The sequence below is a fragment of the Spermophilus citellus genome (assembly GCF_964194105.1).
Source record: "Spermophilus citellus genome assembly, chromosome: 18".
NCBI classification, from domain to species: Eukaryota; Metazoa; Chordata; class Mammalia; order Rodentia; family Sciuridae; genus Spermophilus; species Spermophilus citellus.
Window position 1 is genome coordinate 713300 of NC_138200.1, and position 26422 is coordinate 739721.

A 26422-nucleotide genomic window follows, 5' to 3' on the forward strand; every position below is an offset into this window, starting at 1 on the left:
TCTAGGATGTACAGTTGAAATGATATATTTTTCAATTCACTTGAAGTATTTCATTTTCACAGAGGTCACCAACTGAATATTTGCTCATCTTTCCACTTTTCAATTTTGTGTTTTTAAAACATTTAATTTGATTCAACCATGTTTACTATATGAAATATTTATTTTGCAAAAACAAAGCCACTATTTTAGAAGATTTTCTTCTAAATCTGAATGTATTCTGTTCCTGCATTTTTATTTCTCCACGTATGTGGAAAAACTTTGGCATACTTCATACATAGTTTTTTTACTTGGCTTTTCATTTCAAAAAGCAATCGGTTACTAAATCAGAGTATAAAGATCTTCCCCACTCAGTTTACAGGTATTATCTGCTGTGCAGATGAACCATAATGCATTCACCTACTTCCTGTGGGATGACATCTAAACTGCTTCCAAGTAGAACTTTCAAGAACACCTTCTGAATCCACAAGCACACATACTTAATGCTTACATAAACTTAGAAAATATGTGTTAGGTTTAGCAGTAAAGGTTACTGGGCAAGTTGTTTGTCTAACCACCCATTCCTTTATTCCAATCAAAATCACTGTACCAAGCATGCAGTGTGATGGCTATTGTTAAGTTGGAAATTGGGGTTATCTTCCTTATTCAGATGGGAGTGGGAGTCCTTGGAAATATCTCCCTCCTTTGTCTTTATAACTTCTCTTTGCTCACTGGACACAATGTAAAACCCACAGACATGGTCCTCACCCAACTGGTATTAGCCAATTCCATTGTACTTTTCTCCAGAGGGATCCCTCAGACAGTGGCAGCTTTTGGCCTGAACTACTTCCTGGATGAAACTGGATGTAAACTTCTCTTCTATTTCCACAGAGTAGCCAGAGGGGTTTCCCTCAGCACCACCTGCTTCCTCAGTGGTTTCCAGGCCATAAAACTTTACCCCAATTTCTCCAAGTGGCTGGAGCTCAGAATGAAATCCCCGAGGTGCATTGCCTTCAGTTGTTTTCTCTTCTGGATCCTGCAACTGTTGATAAATATATTTGTTCCTATAAAAGTGATTGGTCCAATGAACAGCAAAAATTTAAGTGTGAAAATAAATTATGGATACTGTTCCTCACTTAATCCAGATAGCTTTAAAAAGTTTCTAGTTGCATTCTTATTCTTCACAATTGACTTCATGTGTTTGGGACTCATGGCCTGGGCCAGTGGATTTATGGTCCTTTTCCTGCACAGACACAAACAGCGAGTGCAACACATTTACATCCACAGGCATACTTTTAGACATTCCCCTGAGGGTAAAGCTACATGCACCATTTTGATCCTTGTGAGCTCCTTTTGTATCTTTTACTCATTCTCTTCTGTCTTGCATGTTTGGATGACTCTTGCTGTAATCCCAGGTCAGTGGCTGGTGAATACCTCTATGATTTTGTCTTCATGTTTCCCAGCATTCAGTCCCTTGGTGCTCATTCACAGTGACACTCGTTTCTTTGGTTTCATGGACTGCTAACAAAGAAGCACCTTCTTCCATATTCTCTACAGCTATTTCAGTCATCCTTTCTATCATATGTTAATGTTTAGGGCAATAAATTGCACCTTTTTTATAGAAATGTGTCATTCTATGTAGAATGGGGCAGTTCAATCTTAGACATCGTAAGTCCTATGAGAGGCCTAAAATAAACTTTATGTGCATAAATAAATAAATACTACTCAAACTGCTTTAGCTTCAAAGGAAATATTCATGAATATGAAATAGTGTGATAGGGGAAAATATTGTCTGAGATTTGGAGAAAACCTCTGCTTGTGTGGTTTTTGTGCAGAGTGGTAAATGACATGTAATGTAAAATGCACCATTTTAATAAATTTCAAGAATACAATTCAGTAGTGTTAAGTGAATTTGTAATGTTGTAAACCTACCATTACTATTTCCAACACTTTTTTTGATCAACCCAAAAGAAAATGTGTATACATTAAGTGTAACTCTTCATTTCCTGTGCCCCCAGCCTCTGGTATCCTCTGTTTTTTGTCCGAGTTTGCCTATTCTAGGTATTTCATAAAAGTGGAATAAAATATTTGTTATTTTGAATGTGACTAACACTTCTTAAGAATATTTTTCAAAGTTCATCTTTGTTGTGTCATATATAACTTTATTCCTTTTATGACTATTCCATTGTTTGAATGTATCATTTTTTTAAATTCACAGATCTTTGATGGATACTTAGGTTGTTTCTACCTTTCAGACACTGTGAATAACGTTACCACGGCCCTGAGTGTACGGGTACCTGAATTCATGCTTTCAGTTCTTTAGAATGTGTAAACAAGGTCTCAGGTGGCAGTTTCTATACTTTGAGGAACTGCTAGACTCTTTTCCACAATAGCTCTACCATTTCATATTCCCACTGCAGGTATAAGGGTTCCAACTTCTCCGCATCCTTGATACTGTTTTTTGTTTGTTTTAGTAGCCATTCTGGTAGATGTGCAGAGGACCCTTGTGGCTTTGATTTGACTTTCCCTATTTTCAATATTCCCTCTCCTCATCAATTTGCCCTTCTCTTCTCACCTCCTATGAGTGTACAAACTTACTTTCTCAAAAGGGAAACTCTCCTCTCTCACCTCCTTAAGGCCTATTCCATTTCCAGAGGTACCTGCGTATGTTCCCCACTCTCATTCCAGATTTGCAGTTGAATCTCTCCTCCATCTGTCTCTCTTCCACTCCCCACAGGATGTCAGGGAAATCCAGATTTCCTCCAGGGAGCAAACTCCACATAACAAATTGGATCTTCAACAGGAAATGGGAACATGCTATTTTTTAAAAAGTAAATATATGACTTGAGTCTACCACTTGAGGGTTTTCTCCCTTTATTCAGATCACAAAATCATTTCCCGACACAGGTTTGACGTTAAATGCTGTTCTCTGCCGATTTTCACATATCGAGGGCTGCGAGGGCTCTGGATTCACCCTTCAGGCTGACAAGCCGCGTGGGACCTCCGGGATGTTGGGCGGGAGACTGACGTCATGTCCCCACTGCCAGCAGCCAGACCCCCCTGAGCAGCCTGGGCATCAGGCTCCACCTGAGCCGCCACGGCGGTGGGCGGACTTGCTCCCTCCTGGAGGCGCAGCACCTCAAGCTTCTTTCCTGCCTTCCCTCGGGTTTCTCGGGTGGCCGTCTTGGTGGCCGAGTCTCACTGGGCGGCTCTCCACCCTCGAGGCTCTCTCCCAGAGCTTCTCCACTTTCCCTTTTGTGTCTGCAGATCAGCTTCTCAGGAGGAAGTCACTTCTGCCCTGGGCTGAGCTCAGCGCCTACATCCCAGGTCGGCTGCACCACGAGTGGACTCCGGCCCCGTCTCTGCTCCTGGACCCAGCCCCCGAAACCCGCTAACGTCACGGGAGAGCGAGCGAACGGCGGTTCGCCGGCGCGCAGGGCGGACACGCCTCTCCGCGTCCACGCGGAAACTCCAGTAGAGACAACTCGGCCGCGTTCCCTTTAAGAAGTGCGAAGCCCCGCCCCGCTTTCCAAAGGCGGTGACGCTCTCTCCCAGCGCCCCGCGAGGCCGATCGGCGGCGGTTCCCAGAGAGCCACACAGACCGCCGTGCGGAGCGTGAGAACTACGTGACCCAGAATGCCACGCTAAGACCTGGCCCATGAGCGCTCGGCAGAGGGCGCCGCCGCGTTTGTTCTGCAGCTCGGGGCGGGACTTCCGGCGTCGCTCCCGGACGGTCGTAGTGATAGCTTTCCGGTTCCGCGCGCTCCATCAGCTATCGGGGTCCTGGGTGGTCTTCGCGGCACAACGGCGAAGCCGATGGCTGTGGCCGCGCCGCAGGACACAGGCGGGGTAAGCGCCGCGTTCCCCGGGCCGCCCGAGTCCCGGATCCCCGAGGGGCTGCGCGCGTCCCCCTGTGTCACTCCACCTTTCAGGTCTCGGTGTCCAGAACGGTGCGGGGCTCAGGGGCGGGTCCCCACTTCCCAGACTGGTGTCCAGGGTGTGGGGGAGCGTGACTGCCGAAGGGACTGGTTTCTATTTCACTAGGACGGTTGAGCCAGCAGCCATCAGGCGTTTCACCCTTATCCTCAGGGTTTTGATAGCCAGGGAGTGCTGTGCTCAGAAGAGCGTGGTCTGCGTTAAGTTTTTCAAAGTTTCCAAACGCAATTCAAAGTTAGAACATCTGGAAAGGGGATAGCACCGAGGTGCAGCAAAGATGGAATCCTAGTGCAAGTTCTCACCGTAGTTAAAAGCACCCAGGACTGGGGCACTGAGGCCACCCATAATGCAGTCATCCCCAGGGCTGGGCGGGGAAAAAAAGGAGGCCTGAGTCAGGGGAACCCCCACCATGGTCACTTGTCTCTCTTCTTCTTCTCACAGGCTCCCATGACTACAAAAACCCTTATGGACTTCGCACAGGTGAGTAGAGGGTGTGCCAGGACTTCCATGATTCTGATCCCACTCTGTCTTTTAATGTTCTGGGGATCTTCTCATGTCACTTCTCTACTTCTTTGATCCTGAGCAACTACATCAAGCCCAGGAATCACATGTCTAGACTAGGGGCTATCTGAAGTAGTTTCTTTTGCTGGAAACTTGTACAGTAGGGTGTGGAAAGTTGTCCCAAGTTTAGATAATTGGTAAGCAAATGCTAGAACGCAGGGCTGAATTGTTGAGGAAAGCAGGGAGTTGAAAGCTAGAGAACAGAACAGGTTTTCTCAGATTTTCTGTGTCTCTTCTGGAGTGAGACAAGTAATGCAAGTTTTGGATTAGAAGATGGAGATCTGACCCAAGTCTCAAATTTCCTGTGGCTACAACATGGAGACCAGACTGTGGGTGTGAAGGGTGGGATAGGAGGAGCAAAGATAAGCCTACTGTAGTAGTCAGGTGAGAGCTAATAATGGCTGGACCAATGTGGTGGCCATGTAGTTGGTAGCTGTTGGTATCTATATCAGTTTTTTTAAGTAAGAAAGATCAGGTTTATAGATACTGAGGGTGAGAGATTCTTAAGAATCTGTAGTTCATGGAAGTGGGGTGTTTGGGTCTAGTAGCTAGAAATATAGAAGCTCCACTAAGCAGGATAAGTTCGTAGTAGGGTCAATTATTGAAATATCCGCAGTTTTGTTTTGGGACATCTTTAGAGGCTGAGATATTTCAAAGAACAGTTAGTTTAGACATCAAATGGATAGTTAACTACACAGGACTACAGCTTTGGGGAGGGATTCAGGACACATCCAGAAGGTAGTGGTCAGTGTTTGTCCTGGGTGTAGCTTGGGTCACCATTAAAAGGGAATCCTGGTTTGCTGGTAATGCTATTAGGAGCCTGGGGACCCATGGGTATGTCTTGTGCTTGGGTCCTTGGGTAGTAGTTGTGGGAGTCACAAAGATGTGGGAGAGAAGTGAAAGGTCTGGGAGAGAGGATGGTCTGGCAGTTTGCCATGAAATCAGTGTGAAGGCCTAGGAGTAACTGAGGTACTGAAGCTAGGACTAATGCTTATTCAACATACTTTATATCCACAAGAATTTTGTAGAATCTGTGGTGTTTCTTTTGAGTTTCATAAATTAGCAGCATAAATTTTCATGAGGAGAGTTGGTGTTCCTGAGGTGTAAGGCTACTGTGGCAGGCCATTGAATGAAGGTCAGGAGGAGAGGCAGGCAATTCCTGGAGGGGGGCATATCAAGTACAGCACAAGTGGAAGTGGGCTGTGGTTTCTGAAATCTGAGGCCGTTCTGGGTTGCTGAGGTTGAAACAAGGAGCTCAGTCAGCAGAGGAGCTGTTGTTGGGATGTGGCCTGAGTGTTCCCGAAGGATTCATGTGTTGAAATGTGAATCCCAGACTGACTTATAACAGTGGAAACAATCTGTGATGTTTGGAGGTTGAGCCTTTGGGAAGTGATTCGGGCTATGTAGAGTTGTTAGGATGTAGCCTGTGGTAGGATTCTGCTGGCTGTATAAGTAGAAAAGAGATTGCATACACATGTGCATGTTTCCTGTGTCTTGTCATGTTATGCCCTGAGCTACTTGAGGAGAATGCCAGCAAGAAGGCCATCTCAGAGGAAGTGTTTAGACCTTGCACCTCCAGAACTGTGAGCCCAAACTTCTTTCTTTATACAGTAGTTTGCCTCAAATATTTTGTTATGCTAGTAAAAATGGACTAATCTGGCCTGCAGAACAGGACAGGGACTGCCTCTGGCAGTGGGGACTACCAAAGCTCTGGGTAGTACTAGATCTTGTATCAACTTGCCAAGCTTTTTGGATGCCATGTTCTGAGTAATATGGTGAAACCAGAGAGATGCCTGCGGTATGGGACACAGGGGTGGAGGTGGCTGAGGAGCGAGGCTATATGAGAGGTGCGGTTCAAGGAGTGACGTTTACACTATGGGGATTGTGAGCTAAATGACTGATGGCCTGGCGTTGAGGACATCAAAGATGATGAGCCCAAATTTGTGTCTGAGAGGCACAATCTTGGGACCCCAGGAAAATCACCTGGCTTTTGGGGATCTGGCCCTACATGTCAGGCCATTTAGCTGGTTCTCCCAGCCCACCTGCCTGGGGATGCTGAAGGAGGATAGTGACCATGGGACCAAGAGGAGAGCGTGGTACTTGGTGGTGCTAAGGGAGGACACAGTGACAACAGACCTTGAGGAGACGGTGAAACTCCATACCATTGATGTCTCCTCTGAGTTAGAAAGCAGGAAGGAAGACAAGCAAGGGAAGGCTGACTGGTAGGGAGGAGGAGTGGACTTGGGTTCCTAGGAGAGAAGCTGATTAAATTTTCCCCATCTTGGCAGGACTGTGTGACCTTTGAGGATGTGGCCATTTACTTCTCCCAGGAAGAGTGGGGGCTCCTTGACGAGGATCAGCGGGTGCTGTACCTCGGTGTGATGTTGGAGAACTTTGCACTTGTAACCTCACTAGGTAAGACTCTTGCCCCCACCCCACTGTTTTGAGCTGGGCTCTATTTATCCACTTTCCCTCTAGCGGCAGTTCTGCCTTTTCTAGAGCCTGTGGAAATCCTCTCCACTGTCTTGGCACATGTGCGTGGATGAGCTTGGTGCACTGCCACGAGAAGCCTTAGCTCTTGCTGCCCTGAAGTGCGCAGGGGAGGGTCTGGGCATCAGGTATCTAGAGCCAGCCTGACAGATCTCACCCGACTTTCTACTCCCTCTTTGGGTCACTCTTCCCCAAGGTCTGCACCTCCTTCTGGATGGCATTTCCTGTGGTCTGTAGTGTGCTGTGTGGTTCTGGGCAGTGCTGCAGGATTACCTGGCCTGTCTTTCCCTTAGGAGAGCAAGTGAGAGCCCTGGTGGTGCCATAGGATGAACATGCCACACGTCTCAGAGGACTCTGGGCCTTGATGAGTGGCCGCTGAGGGAGTGTATGACATCCAGACTTTCTCCTCATAACCAGCAGCCTGTTTTCTAACCCTAACCAGCAGCCTGCCTGGTGTCTGCCAGAGTTTCGGAGCTGATGCCACTGGTCAGCGTTTGTTTTTGTCTACCTACTTACCTACTTTTCTTTCCTTTCCTTCTTTCCCTTCCTCCCCTCACTTCCTTTCTTCCTTCTCTTCTTTCTTTAGAGTTTTGGAGCTGATGCCGCTGGTCAGCCTTTGTGTCTGTTGACCTTCCTTTCCTTCCCCTGGAATTGAACTCAGGGGTACTTAATCACTGAGCCACATACCTAGTCCTTTTTTTATGATTTCTTTAGAGACAGTGTCAAGTTGTTTAGGACCTTGCTTAGTTTCTGGGGCTGGCTTTGAACTTACAGTCCTCCTGCCTCAGCCTCCTGAGCTGCTTGGACCACAGGCATGTGGCACCACTCCTGGCCTTTTCCTTATCTTTGTTGATTTTTTGCTGACTCCTTACTTTGTGGTCTCTGGCCTTTTGCTGCTCCCTCCTTTCTGTACTCCATGTGCCACATATCCTCTGCACTGCCTCCTTGGTGACATTTCCCAGCACTGACCATTTGTGGTGAAGTTTGTGAATGTCAGTAAATATTCCTTTTTCCAATTTTACTTTCCTGGTTCTGGATGCTACTAGCCTTTGGGACAGCATGCACATGTCACCAGATGACAAAGGCTTGTCAAAGTCAGTGATGAGGAGTAGATTTGAGGCCCTGCCTCGCCACCGTGTTGTGCAACTCAGCCTTGTGTCCTTTGTCTGGTGATGGCTCACCCTTTTTGATCCTTAGAGGCTCAATACTGCCCGGCAGCCACTGCTTCAAAATGCTTCCAGCTTTCTCATCCTCAGAACGATACAGTGTGGACTCATTCCTTGATATGTATGTGATAGGACCTCCTCTTTCTGTTTTAAAGTGTACTGCAGGATTTTAACTGATTGAGTTGACTGAGTGAGAGTTTAATGTCATCGATAGAATAATTTATTATTTAAAGTGGCAAGAGAATAGTACCATGATATATGGGCCTACATGAGAAGGTGTCCAGTGGTGAAGCCGAAGCAGAAGGGAAAATACTAAACTATAGCCTTTATTGGACTTCCTGCCCAATAGGTAGGGCATGGTAAATAGTTCAGGATGGGTACATTAATCATTGCAGTGGACCCTGGGATTAAGGGACATCTTGGCCATACGTGCCTACTACCTGTCTTGGGATGATTGGGGCAGAGGAATATGGCATACTGAAGTATCAAGGCCATATAGAAAATATAGTCTGCAGTATGGACTCTGGATTGGTTATTTTCCATTTGAATGGTGTGATTCCATCTCAGACCTTTGGTAAGAATTGCCTTGCTCTCTTCCCCAGCCAGCCAAATTTAGTTTGTTTTTAAATGGAATCTCATTCACTCTTGCCTCAGCTTCCCAAGTAACTGGGATTACAGGGGCATGCCATTGTGCAAGGCTTTCAGCAAAGCATTTTTGCTTTGTTTTGTTCTGATGATTGAACTCAGTGCACTGTATTGTTGAGCTACATTCACACCCCTTTTTATTATTTTAAGACAGGGTATTTCTAAGTTTCTTAGGCCAGCCTTGAACTTGTGATCCTTTTGCCTTAGCCTCCCAAATAATCAGGGTTGCAGGCATGTGCCACTAATCCTAGTCTTAGAAGTTTTTTTAAGGTATCAGAAAATCAGGCTGGGGGCATCGCTCAGTGGTAGAGTATTAGCATTTATGAGATCCTGTATTTGATCCTTAATACGACACATGCAAAAGTCATATTATACAGGAAGTACTTTAAAACATGAGTAATATACTCCCACTATGGTGTCAACATGCATTTCATTAGAATTTGTTTGCTTACAGTTTGTTGGCATGGAATGGAGGATGAAGAGATACCTTCTGAGCAGATTTCTGTAGGACTGTCACAAGTCAAGACTACAAAGGCAGGTGTTTCTACCCAGGAGACTTATCCCTGTGAAATGTGTGTCCCAGTTCTGAAAGACCTTTTGCACCTGGCTGATCAACCTGGGCAGGAACCATACTTGACTGGGATATGTGCAAACCTTCACCAGGAGCAGAATTGTCACAGCTCAGAGATGTCCTTGAAGAGAGACTTGAGAAAAGCCTCATTTATGAAGAGCTGCAGAATCCAAGGGAAACCTGTAACTTGTGGGGATGTTGGAAAAAGCTTCTTGGCCACATTGGACTTTATCCAGCCCCAGTCTGTTCCCAACTGTGAGAGGCCAAATACAGTTACTGAGTGTGGGGAAGATCTTCATATTGGAATAAATCATTACAAGTGGGGTGAATGCAGAAAAACTTCCAGCCACAAACATGCTCTTGTTCACCACCCAAGAGTCTACACTGGAAAAAGGCTTTATGAATCTACCAAATGTGGGAAAGCCTACTGCTGCAAGTACTCACTTATTCAGCTCCAGAGAGTCCATAATGGAGAAAGGCCTTATGAATGCAGTGAATGTGGGAAATCTTTCAGCCAGACCTCCCACTTGAATGACCACCGCAGAATCCACACTGGAGAGAGGCCTTATGAGTGTGGTCAGTGTGGGAAATCATTTAGTCAAAGAGCCACCCTCATTAAACATTACAGAGTGCACACTGGAGAAAGGCCTTATGAGTGTGGTGAATGTGGGAAATCTTTTAGCCAAAGCTCCAACCTCATTGAACACTGCAGAATTCACACTGGAGAAAGGCCTTATGAGTGTGATGAGTGTGGGAAAGCATTTGGGTCCAAATCCACTCTTGTTCGACACCAGAGAACTCACACGGGAGAAAAGCCTTATGAATGTAGCGAATGTGGGAAATTCTTTACACAGAGCCACAGCCTATTAGAACACCAGATAATTCACACCGGAGCAAGGCCTTATGAGTGTGGACAGTGTGGTAAGTCATTTAGCCTAAAGTATGGCCTCATTCAGCATCAGTTGATCCACAGTGGGGCTAGGCCTTTTGAGTGTGACCAGTGTGGAAAATCTTTTAGCCAAAGAGCCACCCTCAATAAACACCACAAGGTGCACACTGCAGAAAAGCCTTATGAGTGTGGGGAATGTGGGAAAGCCTTTATGTTCAAATCCAAACTCATTCGGCACCAGAGGACTCACACTGGAGAAAGGCCTTTTGAGTGCAGTGAATGTGGGAAGTTCTTTAGACAGAGCTACACCCTTGTTGAACACCAGAAAATTCACACCGGCTTGAGGCCCTATGAATGTGGTCAGTGTGGAAAATCCTTTATCCAGAAGTCTGGCCTCATTCAGCACCAGGTGGTTCACACAGGAGAAAGACCATATGAGTGCGGCAAATGTGGGAAATCTTTTACACAGCACTCTGGCCTCATTCTTCATCGAAAATCTCACACCATGGAGAGGCCTCACAAAAGCAACAAATGTGAGGAAGCCTTCAGCCCAAGGTTTAACATCACTTAGCTCCTGAAAGTCCACACTTGAGAAAGGCCTATACCTGCAGGAATTGTGCTATTTCTTTGGTCAGTATTAGGCCTTATGAGGGAACTGCCTGCCTGAAGTTGAACATCATACTTCCTAACACCCACACTGGGGTGAGAGTCCCACACATTCAGGGACAGGTAAAGCTTACAGGAGCCTTTGTCAGAGTTAAATCACTGCCAGAAGGCATCTTCTACCACCTAACACAGTGTTCATTGGTCATCTGAGCTTGTAAAAGAAGGTGCATGTTTGCTTATGCCCAGGAGAAATTCTTGAACAGCCTGGGCCTTCAAGGATAATCCTTTCTGCTTTCTGACTGATTAAAACGTATATCTGACCTAGTTTTTAACCAGGAGGAGCTGATCTGCAGTCTGCTAGAGTCTTCTAGGAATGGCTTACCTTACCTTCATGGAAAAGTTTTATCGGTCTCCCATTCACCAACATGAAATTTTCTTCATACTGGTCTAGCTTATGCATTAATAAATGCTTTATTATTTAATCTACCTGTAGTCTTTGTGGTTCTATTCACAGTTTCTGATGAGAGGAGACAAAATTGAGCTCTGTGTGAATGATCAGTAGTTTTACAGAGCCCCCATTTTTAATATCTTAACACAGATATTATGAGTAAAAGTAATTATTATTTCTTACTCTAATTTGCTTTGCTGCCCAGGACCTAGAAAAACCTGCAGAACTGTATGTAGTCTTATGTGTAGCCTTCATGTCTCTATTTTTGGTGAAAACAGACCACTATGAAGAGGGGTATCATGAATTTCTACAGTTCCCATAGACTATCACATAGTGCCCAACACTGTTGAAGGGAAGCCTTTTTTAGGTTCTACAAGGGTAACGTGCTCTTGTGTTTATAATTCCATAGTGTCAGTCAACCCTATGGGAGCCAGGTATGCACCATAACTGGTACAGAAATAGTAGGTGAAATTAATTGGAATTGGAAGATCTGATAGCAGAACAAGTGGACTGACATTTGTAAAAGTGCATACATACCGTTTCATTTCATGACATGCACACACAGTCACATGATCTCTGTGTATTAAGCTTGACAGTGCATTCACAGTCTAGCTTGGATAGAACAACCCCACATCCTGTAGGCATAATAAAGAACTGATACCTGTCAGAGCCTGGGGCTGAGTGCACACCTTGGCACAACCTGCTGACTTATTGAGGGTTCCACATGAGTGCAGAACAGGCTAGGACAGATCATCTGAAGGATCTTGGGTTGAAGAAGACCCAAATGACATTCCCCACCAGAGGCTTTTTTCTCAGGCACAATCATCCTGAAGTGCTGTCCACCTGACTTGGCCCTCAAAAGTCCTGGCTCTCTGCAACTTTCTAAGTGACAGTGACAGATTCTAATGTCCGATAGCCCAAAGCCAACTTCCTACCTCTGACTTGCCAGACATAGTACCTTTCAAGGAAGTGGCCATGACCTTCACCTGGTAGAAATTTGAACCTGGCCTAGAAGATGGTGTATCAGTGTGTGAGGCTTTTGGAAATACACAATGATTAATAGTTCTAGAGGATGTGCTTTGACTTGGGAAGAAAAAGGCAGTGGAAGGAGCATTGTAAAAGCTTACGTATTCATCCGAATTCCCCAGAGAAACAGAACCAATGGCATGTGAGCCTCTGTGCACGTGTGTGGAAGTTGAATTATTTATTATAAGGAATTGACTCATGCAACTATGGAGGGTGACAAATCCAAATATCTGCCATCTGCAAGCAAACCATTGGGGGTGGTTTCATAGTAATAGAAACCATACAGCCATAGCAACCAAATGATATTATGTATTGTATTGACATTAAAATTCACAAATAGAATAGTACAGAATAGAAGACAGATTCAAAACTGCACAATTCAGTCATCCAACTCTTTGACAAAGGTGCCACAATCATACATTAGAAAAAGGGCAGACTTTTTAAACAAATGATTCTGGGGAAACTGGTCATTAGAAGAATGGGACTAGATGATTATCTCTCAATCTGCACAAAAGTCAACACAAAGTGGACCAAAGACCTAAGAATTATAACAGAAACTATGAAACTGCTAGAAGAAAACATAGGGTTTACACTTCACCAAAGAGGTGCAGGAAACAACTTCCTAAATAGGACCCTAGGCACAGGAAATAATTGTAAGAGTTAATAAATGCATTGGCATCAAATTTAAAAACTACACAGCAAAGGAAGCAATTAAGAATGAGAACAGAGAGCCTACAAAATGAAAGAAAATCTTTCCTTGTTACTCTTCTATTAATGCCTAGAATATACAAAGAAGTCAAAAAAACTTAATACCAAAAATTCAAATAACCCAATTGATAAATGGACAAATGATTTCAACAGACACTGCTCAAAAGAAGAAATACAAATGGACAATACATATATGAAAAAATATTCAATGTCATTGGCTGCTAGAGAAATGCAAATTAAAATACACTGAGATTTCATCGAACTCCAGTTAGAATGACAGCCACGAAGAATACAAACAATAATAAATGTTGGAGAGGATGTGATGAAAAGGGAAATTTTTACACTGTTAGAAGGATTGTAAATGAGTATGATACTATGGAAATCAGCCTGGAAGTTCCTTAAAAGACTATAGACATGTAAACCACCATGTGACCCAGCTATACCACTCTTTGGTATTTATCCTGAGAAGCTTAAGTCATTCGACTACAGTGAAACATGCATAGCCATGTTTGAAGTAGGATGATTCACAATAGCCAAACTATGGAACCAGCCTAGGTGTCCATCAATGAATGGACAAAGAAAATGTGGAATACATTTCCAATACACAATGGAGTTCCAATTGCACAATAAAAATTTTAAAGTAATAAAGAGGAATGAAATTATGTCATTTTCAGGAAATGGGGATGGAACTTGAGTGCATTATATTAAGTTAAAGTAAGCTGAAGTCAGAAAGTCAAGGGTGATGTTTTCCCTCATATGTGGAAGCTAGAGAGAATAAAGAAAGATATATGTTAGGGGTGGGAAATCTAATGAAAACTGAACAGAGGTCACAGAAAAGGGACCAAGGGGGAGAGGAGATGGGGGAAAGAGGAAGTACTGGGAAATGGTATTGTCCAATTTATATGGTTATATTGTGTGTGTGTGTGAATGTGTGACAAATTCCATGATATATAACTATGACAATAAAAATATGTTTTAAAAAATGGGCTGGGGATATGGCTCAGTTGGTAGAGGGCTTGCTTCACATGCATAAAGCCTTGGATTTGAATCGCAGCATGATGCACACACACAAAAGTGACCAGTTTGGAGTCATAATATCCTATAAATGGAATAATTGATGATTGTTGTGTCTCCTATGGAGACATTTCTCCCTTTCAGATAAAGACCACTAGGCCAGCAGAATGCCTAGAGGTTGCAGGAGGGGGAAGCAAAACATTTATTTGCTTGTGAATCACTAAGGTTCTAGAGAGTGGTGTCACCTTCATTTGTACCTCTCAATTCCTGGGTTTGTGAGCCCCAGTTATGGGGGAAACCATGTCATGTATTAGATACTGAATCTGAGCATGTAGAGTTTTTGGAACACCTGTAAGGTGTTTCCAACTAGCCAGTGCCCTTTCAAAAGGCCATTCCACCATTCTTTCAGTACGGCTGCATCAGGCTGATGAGAAACATGGGAAGATAAGTGAATTCCATGCACATCAAACCACTGCCATGTATTACTTGCTGTGATGTAGTGAATAGATAGGACAGACGGAGAGTAAAACAGGCAGTTAGGGCAATGGGCACCATAAAAGCTTCTCTAAATGTAAAGGCCACTCCATGAAATTAACCTTTAGAAACTTTCCAAACACTCCAGCCAACTCCTTTGTGCTGGAGCATGGAAAAAAGGAAGCAGGGTGGACCTGAGTGAAGGCTACAGACTCAAGGGCTAAAGGGGTGCATAACCAATCAGAAGGTCACAGGCCAAACCAATAGCCTTGACATTTTTCCAATACCTGATTAACACAGATATTGATAAATGTCCCTATGCAGTATCTCTATTAACCACTAGACTAGTACACGTAGGTGGCAAACTACTGTTTCTTTTCATTGCACTTGAATAAATCCTACTCTTTACATTCACTCTTCACTGTGGATTTCATTCTTCAAATTTGCGAGACAAGAACCTGAAAATAAGTCGCTGAGTATGGTTAGGGTATTCTGCAACAATTAGATCCTGCTCACCTCTGCCAAAAAATCTGATCCCGATATTGAGACCAGCACTAAGGCTGGTAGGCACCCCTTGCTGTAAAAAGCTGCCAGTGAGGTAGAAGGGTGTAACCCTTCCAGTAACTGCAGCAGCAGAAGTAGAGAATCGGATCATCTATAATTCTTGATCAGAAGCAATGCTGTGCAGAATTCCTTGACCATCCACAAGACATTCTGTATGTTCCCAGGTGATAGTATATCATCACATGCAGAGAAGGCACGCTATATTCAAAATATGTGTTGCAGTAAAAACAATGCGCTTCTTCCATGATTGAATAAGTACACCGTAATCATGGCAATCAACCTGCCATCAGGTAGTTGGCTGATCAACCGTGGATCCAGTGTTGGTATCTGCCTTTAGTGACTGGGTACTCAGTGGGTCTTCCTGGCTGGAGACTGTGCTGCGGAAGCCGTGCATGACTTCTCACTTGGCCACCTTAGCACTTTCTTCATAGTCTTATAGGGTAGTGTCAGGGTGACCGGAGCCAGAGTTTGACTCGTATTCACAAAGCAGGTCACCCTCTCTTCCTCATTATTAAAGTCCTTCTATGCCATTCAGGCAGGACTCACTCCTATTCAACAACTTATCCCCAAATACTTTTGTCACCACTTTTTCTATCATCTGTTTTCCCAGCCCCTGACTTTTGATCCAAACTATTAAGCACAATGATAAGTTCTCTCTTCCTCTCTTTCTGTGTCTCTGCAGTATTAAAGATGGAACTCGGGGCCTTCCCCATGCTAACCAAGTGCTCTATTGACTTATAATATATATCCTATTAAATTTGGAGATTTGGTGAGAGGTGTGAGCTGGCAAACGGCTTGAGATACTCGCTTAGAATTTGTTTTTCAGACTGGAATTTTGAAGGGAATTTTTGGAGAAGTTCATTAACTCACTTAGTTAAAACAGAAGTTTGGTACTATTAGGAATGTGAAAATTTTATTAAATACATTTTTCAAGAGCTCATCTGTTGTGGTTGAATCTGGAATGCTCCCCAAAAGCTCAAGTGCTGAAAGTATAGTCCTCAGTGTATCACATTTCAGATGTGGAGCTTTTAGGCAATGATTTGATCATGAGAGCTCTGAATTCAACAATGGATTAATCCATTTTTTAAATGGATGGATTGGTGCATCTTAGCTGGATGGACTCCTAAGAGGCGAAACCTAGTTGGATGAAGTAGGTCACTGACCACATATTCTAGAAGGGTTTGTATTTTCTCTGGTCCTTTTTTGCTATCCAGCTACATTAGCTGAGGAAATTTCCTACATCACTCTTTTCTGCCATAAATTTCTGTTTCACCTTAGGCCAGAGCAATGAGGTAGCTAAACATGGCTCATGGATAAACCAGGAGCCCAAATAAATGATTTCTCCTCTAAGTTGTTCTTAATAGATTTTTTTGATCGCAGTGATGACAAGATAACTAACATCAGCATTGTGCATATTGAAAGGGAATTGTGCATCTTGATTCTTACATCATTGAATCCAAAGCTAATAAGCACTGTCCTGAAAGGGCTCTTTTTTTCTGGCTTTATTAAAAAGGGCTCTTTTTTCTGGGGGTGTATAGGATATGGGTGTATGTGGGAGGCCCATGTCAGGAGCCCAGCATTTTCCCTCTCCTGATCGGATGAGGCCCTGTGGGTCATCCTGCCAATGATCTGGCTACTCTGAAGTTGCGGAAGATGGTGGTCTTGATCTTGAGGGAGGAAACAATGCAACCAAATGCGTCTTCATGCGTGGGCTTGCCTTCCTGCAGATCCATGGGTCGAGCTTCGCTCACCTGTTTCTTTGTGATATTAACCCCTTGCCGTACTGGGGATAGAATGTTCCATGGAAATGCCCTTCTCTTACTCTGCCTTTGGGTGTGGCCTTCCTAGATGTCAGTCAACCTGCTGACAGCAGACCTCATGAAGCTAGACTCAGCCCCTTGAAACCTGACCCCTGGCCTCATTTGAATGGCTTCTCCTCAATAAAAGGGATCAGCATGTGCTCTCTCTCTCTCTCTCTCTCTCTCTCTCTCTCTCTCTCTCCAGACCCTTAAGGTCAGAGGGGCTCTCACAGCACCCCCAAATAAAAAGGTATCTCTGTCTCTTACGTGGTTATTTCACACGGCCCAGGTCCCCTGGAGTGACTTGAGTGTTTTTGTCGCAGGAATGTGACAGGTGTATATTTTCTGGGTGTCTGTGAGGCAGGAGATGTCCAAAGTCCTTCAACTAGAGGAGGAAACCCTTGATGTAGGGGCCTAATCTTTTATAGTACATGCAAAGATGGAAGCACTTGTAGTCAAGGCATTCAGTGTTAACATGTTAACAGTGTTCTCACTCTGGCTGTAACACCACTTGGCCCCCCGGCTCGTAACCAGATTGAGGATGTGCTCTACTGCAGTTTCCATCCACTATTAATCTGTTACTGTGACCTACCCCCCCCATTTGTTTATGATTGCCTGCAAATGGATTCTGTCCTTCTCAGGGATCTTCTGACCAAGGGATAGAAAGCTACAACATTTCAGAGAGCTCCATCATGTTTGTAGATAATTTGTATAATCCATGAGCCTGCAGTGCTATTCATCAGTGAATCCCAGGGTTTCGTCTGGGACCTGTGGGGTACAAAGGAGGGGTGACCCTCACCACCATGGCATCTCACAAGGGACTAAATCCAAGTGAGGCCACACTTTCCTACAGTTAGATTATTATGACAGGGCTCTTGTTAGTCTTCATCTTGTTTGAGAAGCTGCTGTAAAGAGTCATAAGCTAAAGTTCTGTGAGAACCTATATCTTCAAGAGATTCCAATAGGCAGTCAGTCACTTTGTGTGTGTGTGTGTGTGTGTGTGTGTGTGTTTTACTAGGGATTGAATGCAGGGTCACTCTAGAACTGGGCTACATTGCCAGTGAAGAATTATTATTATTATTATTATTATTATTATTATTATTATTATTATTATTATTTTGGCACTGAAGAGTGAACACAGGGGACATGGTAACTCAGCCACACCTTCTCACTAACTTACTTAGGGCCTACCTAATTGGGGTCTCACTAACTTACTTAGGGCCTACCTAAATTTCTGAGGCTGGCCTTGAACTTACAGTCTCCTGCCTCAGCCTCACAAGTTACTGAGGGCCATTGCCAAGTAGGAATGACGCATCAAAATTTCCTTGCCAGCGTACCCCATGTTAAATGGACTTGCCTTGGAATTTCGCTGTTGACATTGCATGTAAGGTGACCTTGCTCAAGGACCAGGGCGGATCCGGGTTTAGAGCTGATCAGGTTTGAGGAAGTATCCCGGTCCTCAGGTTTATGGCGTTCAGGTTTAAGACAAGTTTAAGGCGTTCCCGGTTTAAGACAATATGGGTTTTAGGGAAGTTGGAGGTTGAAGATTATTGCTGCTGGAAATAGGGCCTTGCTGCTACCTGAGCTCCCGTTGAGTTCTCGGGAGATTCAGAAAGAAAGTATTGGAAAAGAAAGCCTCGTGGAGTAGGTGAATTGGGCGGCAGCAGAACTGGGATTTCCCCAGAACGTGTGTAGAGGCCGGTGTGAGTTTGGGAATAAAGAATTACTGTTTGAATCTACCAGGTGTGTGGTGGCTCGTGATTCTGTGCCCAGCCAAGACATTGGCAACAAGTCACTGGGATTACAGGTGTGTACCACCACACCCAGCTCCATGGTTTATTTATTATTTTTCATTCTTGAGACAGCATGTTTATAAGTTTCCCAGGCTGGCCTTGAACTTGCAATCCTTCTGCCTCACACTCTCAAGTAGCTAGGATCTCAGGAAGACTTCAGTGCCCCAGCCCTTGTATTGTTTTAATGGATAACACAGCAGTGAGAAGGGCAGCCTCTTGCCTCTGAGCCGTTGGATGTCTTGTCATCCTAGGTGGTCCAGAGATTCGGGAGGCATGAGAAGAGACTCCCAAACTTCTATGGTGAAGGAGTGTCCAAGATTATTCATGGAAGTGCATATTGATTAATTTTGGTAATAAATTTGGTAAATGAACTGGCAAATGGAAATACATCGCCTCATGAACACTGTGAGACTTAACTGGTATTGGGTGTTGGACCTAGTAATCTTCACGTACTTACAGCTTGTTCATTTTCCTTAACACACTGCTGTCAAAACCACTTATCTCTGGCCATGGCTTTGCTTGTGCTTTGCAGAGATGGCATTTGTGAACCTGGTTTCATCAGATTCTGAGAGACCTTGAAGACATGACTCACCAACAGAATCAAACCATCTAAGGACTGAACCAAAGCTTCTCAATACCATCCTGCAGTAAGAGGTAGCAAAATTCTGTGGGGAACAAAGGGCTGCTTCCTGATCAGAGTAAGGACCTTACAGTAAGATGCCTCTGTAAGGTCTACTTTTTGTTTGTTGTCTCCAGAGGAAGCGCCAAGGAAAATGGTGACATGATCAAACACCAAGAAACCAACTGGGAGAAAACCACTGTCTTATCTGGGGAAGCGTGATCATCAGAGTAAATAAGAGAAATGCCATTACACCAAATTGGACATTTAAAAGTTCACAAATCCACATCAATAGAATGATGAAATGTAGAAGGCCCCAAATGGAAACTGATAGGATGGAAAAGTCTACCTCATGGAACACTGTCCACTCATGAATGTGGGCTGAGTCAGAAATCATCATGGTGGCTAAAAGTGTGGGAGTCACACTGGTATGACCAGGATCTTTACACAGTTCAAAATATCACCAACTATTCCCTAAATACAAAGGAAAACTCGTAAGCATCAAGTCAAGACATGAAAGGTCAACCTGAGCAGAAATAACATAGCCACTATTCTCATACACAGACGTCCCATTGCTCCTGCTGGAGTGCCACCAGGGGTCACATCACCCTTTCTGTGGATTCTCTGAAAATATTAAAATTTTAATAAATCTTTTGGAAATAGTAGAGAAACAGGGAAATCTTACCCCCAAAATATTGGCCTGCAGTGTAGAAAGAAGACAATTCCATGATGCTGAATGAAAGGCTGAGGAGTTATCTCTCAGAAGAATATAAAGAGAGAGAAACTAAATGAAATGTGAGAATTTGGCTTTGGCCCCGTTCACAGAGCACTGCTTACTGGCAATTTGGGGCCAAGAATGACAATGTATTATGAACTGTTTTTTATTGCTTTTCATACTACCACGGTTTAATAATGGCACAGTGACAAGATATAAACTCTTGATTTCTATAATAGTATGCCAATAGCACAAGGAACTTTCTGAACTCATAGATATCATGCAGTGAAATATATCAGCCCACCACATTCATGGATTCCATCAACCATGGGCTGAAAATACGTGTAAATTTGGTCTGTAGGGAACATGTACACAGGGTTTTCGTGGCATGTTCTCCTAATCAATAGAGTCCTGCAGAGTTTTACATTTCATTTGGCATTGTCAGTACTATAGGGTGATTCCAAATGCACAGAAAGTTGTGTTTATCATAGATGTGTTACAGAATTTTATATTAGAAACTTGAGGATCTGTCTATATTGGTATCCACAGTGGCCCAGAAACTGAAGCCCTTATGGTACTGAGGGATGACTGTTTACACTGATAGGTAGGAAGAATACTTCCAGTTAAGGCCAGCTGTCGGGAAATATATCCACATTAATATATAATAACACATGATAGTCACATAATTCATGTTCTATAGTAATACAATATCACCTTTCTAATGGATAGAAACAAACTAGACGTAGAAAATATCTCCCTTAAATGCTAACAAGTCTCACTAAAAGAAATAAAGAAAATCTACAATACGTATAAAAGTGAGATACATTATTAAATTAGTTTGTCTAAGTCAGGAATGAAGGAGGAACCATCATTGTCCATATGGTCCTTGAACATTAGACTATAAGAACTACTTTTTCAGTTATGACAAAAAAAGGACCAAGAATGGGAATGGGAATGGAATCCACCCTCTTCTCCTGAACTCACTAAGTGGGACCCACCCTCGAGCCCACCTTCACAGCATGTAGTTTCTACCCTTCTCTCTCCAGTGGAACCACCGGCTTCTGACAAGAGACTGTGCAACTTAATTACTGGGGTGCATGTGAGTAAGGAAAGCAGACAGAATGTGGGGACAAAGCTGTTGCAATGTCACCTGTGCTGATATATCCTGGTGCCCATAAAAGTGCCTGACCTACGTGGGTTAGGAAATCAATATTCTTGAAGCAGCAAATGAATAAGTCCTTGTGGTACTCCCACCTGTTTGAACCACTGTGGTTGCTGCTCCAAACTCACCACATGCTGTCTGCTGTGAGTCTGGGTGTCCTAGGAGTTCTCAGGCATTAAGACAATAACACTTTGAAGCCCACGGTATCGACATGATTGAAACCCACAGGGCTGCGCGCTCCACTCCTCACTTAGCAGGTCTGTGTTTTCTGCTCAGGCTCCCAGGGGGTCAGTGCTTGTCCCAGGGTGAGGTCTGTCCCACTGGTTTCCCCTCTCCTGAAGGGCTTCTCAGGGGGACAGGCTTGCAGAGACATGACAGCCCCCAGGTGTGGGCCCAGGTGATCTCCAGTCCCCATGCTGGCACTGTCACTGCACCTGCAGGTGAAATGACAAACACTTCCCAGCAAGGCGCTGAGGTCACGGAGCCCCTGAACGTTGTCACCTGCCAGGCCCAACCTGCAGGATGCTGCCTCAGAACCACTGCAGACAGCGCACAGTCAGGTAAGCAGGGGTTTTTCCTTCTTTGGACAGTTGTAAATTTTATGTGTATCTCGATGCTTCTAATCAGCCATAAAACGAATCCATGCAGTCTACCAGATTAGTCTTTTATTACTTTTTCATCCTGAGGTTTACATTGGTCAGAGCTCTGGGACGTTAGGGAACCCACTCAAGTCTGCTTTCCACACATCTTTTCCGTGCCAGCTCCTCCTATCGCTCTGGCCCACCCTCAGCAGGTCCTCCATGCCTGTTGGGTAGGCCTGTGTTCTCTCATCTTGTCCACAGGAGTCTCTGAGCAGGAATACGTTCCTTGTTAAGTGTCCCTTCTGTGGCACCAGTGTCCCCCACAAATGGACTCTCTGCTAAAGGGGTGTCAGAGGAGACCCTGCAGAGCCTCTGAGGGGTCTCGGCCACTATGTCACTGGCACTCAGTCCCCGGGTTCCAGGTCCATGCTGCGGCCACCGTGCTTTCTCGGGTCAGCATGTGGAGCCCAAGGGAGTCTGCAGGAGTACATTTAGAATTCTGTTCTGTTAGAGTCACATTAACGTCCCTTAGGGGAAAGGCCTGATTGTGTTTTCCATGTGGGGATAAAAAGGCTACTCAGCAATAACGTGTGGCTCACTCTGATGAGAAAGAGAAACTGGAGGAAGGGAAAGCGAGCAAAAGGAAATGTGGGCGCCAGGTTCCCCAGTCTGGCTGTATCCCCCTTGGCACCCCGGCTTGTAAGCAGGTTGTGAATTGCTGAACTGCTGTTTTCACCCACTATTAATCTGTTCTCTGACTTACCCACCCCCATTTGTTCATGAAGCAGAAGATGATATTTCTATTCTTGCCAGGGAAACTGTAGATGGGCAGCACACGCCCCTCATGAGGGCTCAGGGCATCTATTTAGATCCCCCTGTGTCTGCACACATCCTAGGGTTGTGGGGGACCCTTAGTCCTCCTGGCTGTGAATGTCTGCAGTCGTGTCTCAGAACAGCCTCAATGTCCACAGGCTCTGGTTAGTGGAAATTCTCAGGGAGGACTCACAGTCTCCCACAGTCCTAGGAAGGTGTGGAGCACAGGGTGAGCTAGGCAGACCTGGAGACTCCGCTGCAGCCTGAGCCCTGTCCTCTGGCTCATGTCAGGCTTGGTCTTCTGAAACATCGCTGTTCTCTCCGTCCCCTCTGTGTAGTCTACCTCACAGCTGTAGACCTATTGTGCATCTTTAGTACGCCAGTGAGTTTCAAACTCCCTTTCCTATCTTGTAGAGGCTTTCAAGTGGCCAATTGTGAAAATTCTGCAGGTACCACAGTGCCCAGGTGGACAGGGATATGTGCTCCGACCACACCTCCCTCTCAGCTGCCATCCCTATATCTATGTTTCTATCCATTTTTATAGAAAGAGATCATCTGCACACGTCCGTGTCTTGCCATTGCCCTGTAAAATGTATTTTTGAAACAACCTGAGTCAGGGCACAGGGCTCTTCCTCACTCTCACTTTCCCTTGGAGGTGGACACTGCAGCTTTGGGCAGCACAGGTCTCACGGTGGTGTCTTTGAGTTTCTGGGCATGAAGTCTTGGTCTGTTTTTGTGAGAGTGTTTAGTTTGTGGTCAGTATTACATTGGGGGATGTATTGATGCTGACACACTTAATCTCATGGGTTTATCTCTTCATCCCCTGCCCTAGGTACAAGCAGACCTGCGGGTGCTGACGTGAGCTGCTCAGCATGGATATGGGGATGGTTCTCCTCACTCAGACAGGAGTGGGATTCGTGGGAAACTTCTCCCTCCTTGGTCTCTATAATTTCACCTTGCTCACTGGACGTCACTTCAGACCCACAGACGTGATTCTCAATCAAGTGGTACTGGCCAATTCCATTGTTCTTTTTGCGAAAGGAGTCCCTTCGACTCTGGCAGCTCGGGGATGGAACATTTCCTGGATGACACGAGATGTCACCTTGTCTTCTATTTCTATAGAGTGAGCACTGGTGTCTCCTTCAGCACTTTGTGCCTGTTCAGTGGCTTCCAGGCCCTAAAGCTAAACCCCAGAATTTGCAGGTGGATCACGCTCAAGAGGAGATCACTACGATTTATCGGCTTCTGCTGTCTCCTCTGCTGGGCCCTGCATCTCTTGATAAATTCATTTCTGCCTTTAATAGTGAATGGCCCATTGAATAAGAAAAATCTCAGTGTGGATGGGAATCACGGGTACTGTTCCTGGGTAGTGCCAGAGAGACACAGCACCTTATACACTGTCTGGTACCTCTCCCCCGACTTGTTGAGTCTGGTCCTCATGGCCTGGGCCAGTGGCTCCATTGTCCTTGTCCTGCACAGACACAGGCAGCAGGTTCAGCACATCCACAGCCGCGTCCTCTACCCCCCACCTTCTCATGAGGCCAGAGCCACACGCATGTCCTGATCCTGGTGAGCTCCTGGGTTGCCTTTTATTCCGTCGACACTGTTTTGACCATTTGGGTGACTCTTGCCCCCAGGAGAGGCCAGTGGGTCATGAGCAGCTCTGTGCTGGTGTCCTCCTGTTTCCCAGCACTCAGCCCCTTTGTGCTCATCGTCAGTGACACCCGCGTCTCTCAGGTCCTCTATCACTGCAGAGCAAGGACACGTGGTGTCTCCTAATCCACCTGCCTGGCTAGCGGCCTGTTGTCTTGGATGTATTTGAATGTCCATGTCATCATCTGCTCATGTTTGAAGAGCGCTTATGTCAATACTGTCTGGTACCATGGCAAATGAGGTGGCCATATCTTCTGTACTGTCAGCTCTACGCCTGACTAACCATGAACACTGTGCCCATAATGAAACAAGGATTTATCACTCTAACCTTAGGTTTCTCAGTAAAGAATGTTCAGGATGTTTTATTTATTTTTTCATTTATATGTTTTGTTTGTCCAGGATATTTTAAAAGAATGTAATGGAGGAAATTTCTGAGTTTAATATCCAGGAAAGTTTTTTATTTTCATTTTTTTTAGAAACTCACTGTAGGCTTTTTTCATGTTTCTCTCTGTTTTTTAATTGATCTATTTTAATTGACCAATATTTATTATGTGTATTTATGGGATGTTCTGATCTATTTACACATTGTATAAAGATTAAATCACCTAGTTATCATGTCCAACATCTCACAAACTTATTTCTGGTGAGGATCTTTAAAAAATCTGTTGTTTTAGAAATTTTTAAATGCAAACTGCATTATTAACAACAGTGATCATACATCGTTTTCCCAATAATTTTTGAGCTCACTTTTTGGCAGGGGAATGAACTGCATGAGCAGTGTGAGGAAGGCACTGCCAGCCTCAGGGGAGTGGGCTGAGTTCAGGTGCTTGGAGGTCAGCAGGAGAGGAGGGACAGGGAAGTCTCTGGGCCATCCCTTAGGACAGCTGAGGAAATCTGAGTGGCTGTTTAAGATGACGGGCAGAAGGGATTCAGTTGAGAGACTGAAAATATCAGGACTCCTCACTGAGTGGTACTACTGTGCTGTGTGTGGAGGCACAGCCTGAAATCCCAGCTACTCTGGAGTCTGAGGCAGGAGTGCGGGTTCCAGGTCTACCTGGAGAACTTCGCGACCCTGTCTCAAAATGGAAAAGAAAGGTGGAGAGTCTTGGGAAGTAACTCAGTGGTAAAGCACCCCTGCATTCAATCCCTAGTACCAAAATATAAAGCATTAGATACTTAATTTAAGTAGTTTGTTTCTAAAAATAGCACTGTAAGTCTTTGATATTGTGGTTTACGTCAAATGCATAGTATACTACTTAGCCCTCAATGAAAACGCACCTTCAATTGCTAATGGATAACATTAAGCATCTAAATTGCTTATAAAATGTCTCTTGCCTATTTTTGCTAAAGTGAAAATTCTCAATGCACAAAATTTTATAGAATAAAATCTGACGTTTGAAAGTCTATCTCCAGAAAATTGAGCATGCTTTTCTCTGCTTTAAAAAATGTATTTAATTTTTTATTGTCTGAAATTCTAGCATCTTACTTGCGTTTTTTGTTCATTAGCAAACATTTGCAATTATACAGTGAAATGCCAATTCTTATTTTATATCAAATTTATGAGTTTTTGTATGTTGTAAAATTATCACAATCAATTTTATTTATCTCTTGTTTTTAAAATTAAAACCTCATATTTTGTAATTATTTTCTGTTTATTTTGAAGGAACATTGAATCAAATTTACCAATCATGATAGCTTTAATTTCATCAGATTAAACTCAGGAAATGCTTTATGGTTTTCTATCTCACATTTATAAAATATAAACCATCTATGGAAAGGTAATCTCATGGGAAACTCATATTGCCTGGGCTTTTCTGTTGCTTTCTTTTCTTTCAAATTCAACTTTCCTGAACACTGTGTTGATATTTCAAAAGAGATTGTATCTCTTTACTTACAAACAACACACTTATCAATTTAAATTTTGTACATAATTTTTGAAAAGTATTTTTTAAAGCTACATTAAAAAATTCTGCAACTTTAGTGATACTGCCTTTTCCAGTGGTTTATGTTATTGTTAGAAAGCTTCAGGATTTATACCCGTCGTTACACAGTTGCAATTACTAACAGTGGGGGAAGCAATGTCTTAAACAGCTCCATTCATTCTTGTGCAGTTGGTTTTTCCTGTTCCTGCAATATTTTGTTGGTATGTTGCAAGGTGAGCGTGACAGCCTCACTTTAGTCTCTGACGTTGCACTCCTCGGTGTCTGAAAACC

General features: G+C 44.1%; 2 protein-coding genes and 1 pseudogene across 4 annotated transcripts; all 3 read left to right on the plus strand.

The window, feature by feature from the left end:
- LOC308638203 (vomeronasal type-1 receptor 1-like) lies at positions 1-1530 on the plus strand. The gene has a single exon (XM_081275403.1). It carries the CDS (start codon positions 602-604, stop codon positions 1499-1501), a length of 900 nt encoding a protein of 299 aa, XP_081131529.1. The 5' UTR covers positions 1-601; the 3' UTR covers positions 1502-1530.
- Positions 1531-3703: 2173 nt separating this feature from the next.
- Positions 3704-11285, plus strand: LOC308638197 (uncharacterized protein). 2 transcript variants are annotated; one of them, XM_081275379.1, is made up of 4 exons: positions 3704-3825; positions 4354-4392; positions 6762-6888; positions 9229-11285. In XM_081275379.1, the coding sequence occupies exons 1-4, from the start codon at positions 3793-3795 to the stop codon at positions 10803-10805; spliced, it is 1776 nt and encodes a 591-aa protein (XP_081131505.1). In that variant the 5' UTR covers positions 3704-3792; the 3' UTR covers positions 10806-11285. The 2 variants fall into 2 exon arrangements, with proteins under 2 accessions (XP_081131505.1, XP_081131504.1); XM_081275378.1 differs by lacking the exons at positions 3704-3825; positions 4354-4392 and adding an exon at positions 4416-6056.
- A 12340-nt stretch (positions 11286-23625) lies between these two features.
- Positions 23626-24335, plus strand: LOC308637303 (vomeronasal type-1 receptor 1-like; annotated as a pseudogene). The gene has a single exon. The product of its transcript is annotated as a vomeronasal type-1 receptor 1-like (transcript).
- Positions 24336-26422: the final 2087 nt, after the last annotated feature.

Bases quoted from the DNA above. Each gene is read 5' to 3' on its own strand.
- LOC308638197 (XM_081275378.1), top strand. From the start codon at position 5,973: ATGTTATGCCCTGAGCTACTTGAGGAGAATGCCAGCAAGAAGGCCATC. The intron at 6,057-6,761 runs GTGAGCCCAAAC...CCATCTTGGCAG, and splicing joins GACCTTGCACCTCCAGAACT to GACTGTGTGACCTTTGAGGA. The intron at 6,889-9,228 runs GTAAGACTCTTG...GTTTGCTTACAG, and splicing joins TGCACTTGTAACCTCACTAG to TTTGTTGGCATGGAATGGAG.
- LOC308638203 (XM_081275403.1), top strand. From the start codon at position 602: ATGGCTATTGTTAAGTTGGAAATTGGGGTTATCTTCCTTATTCAGATG.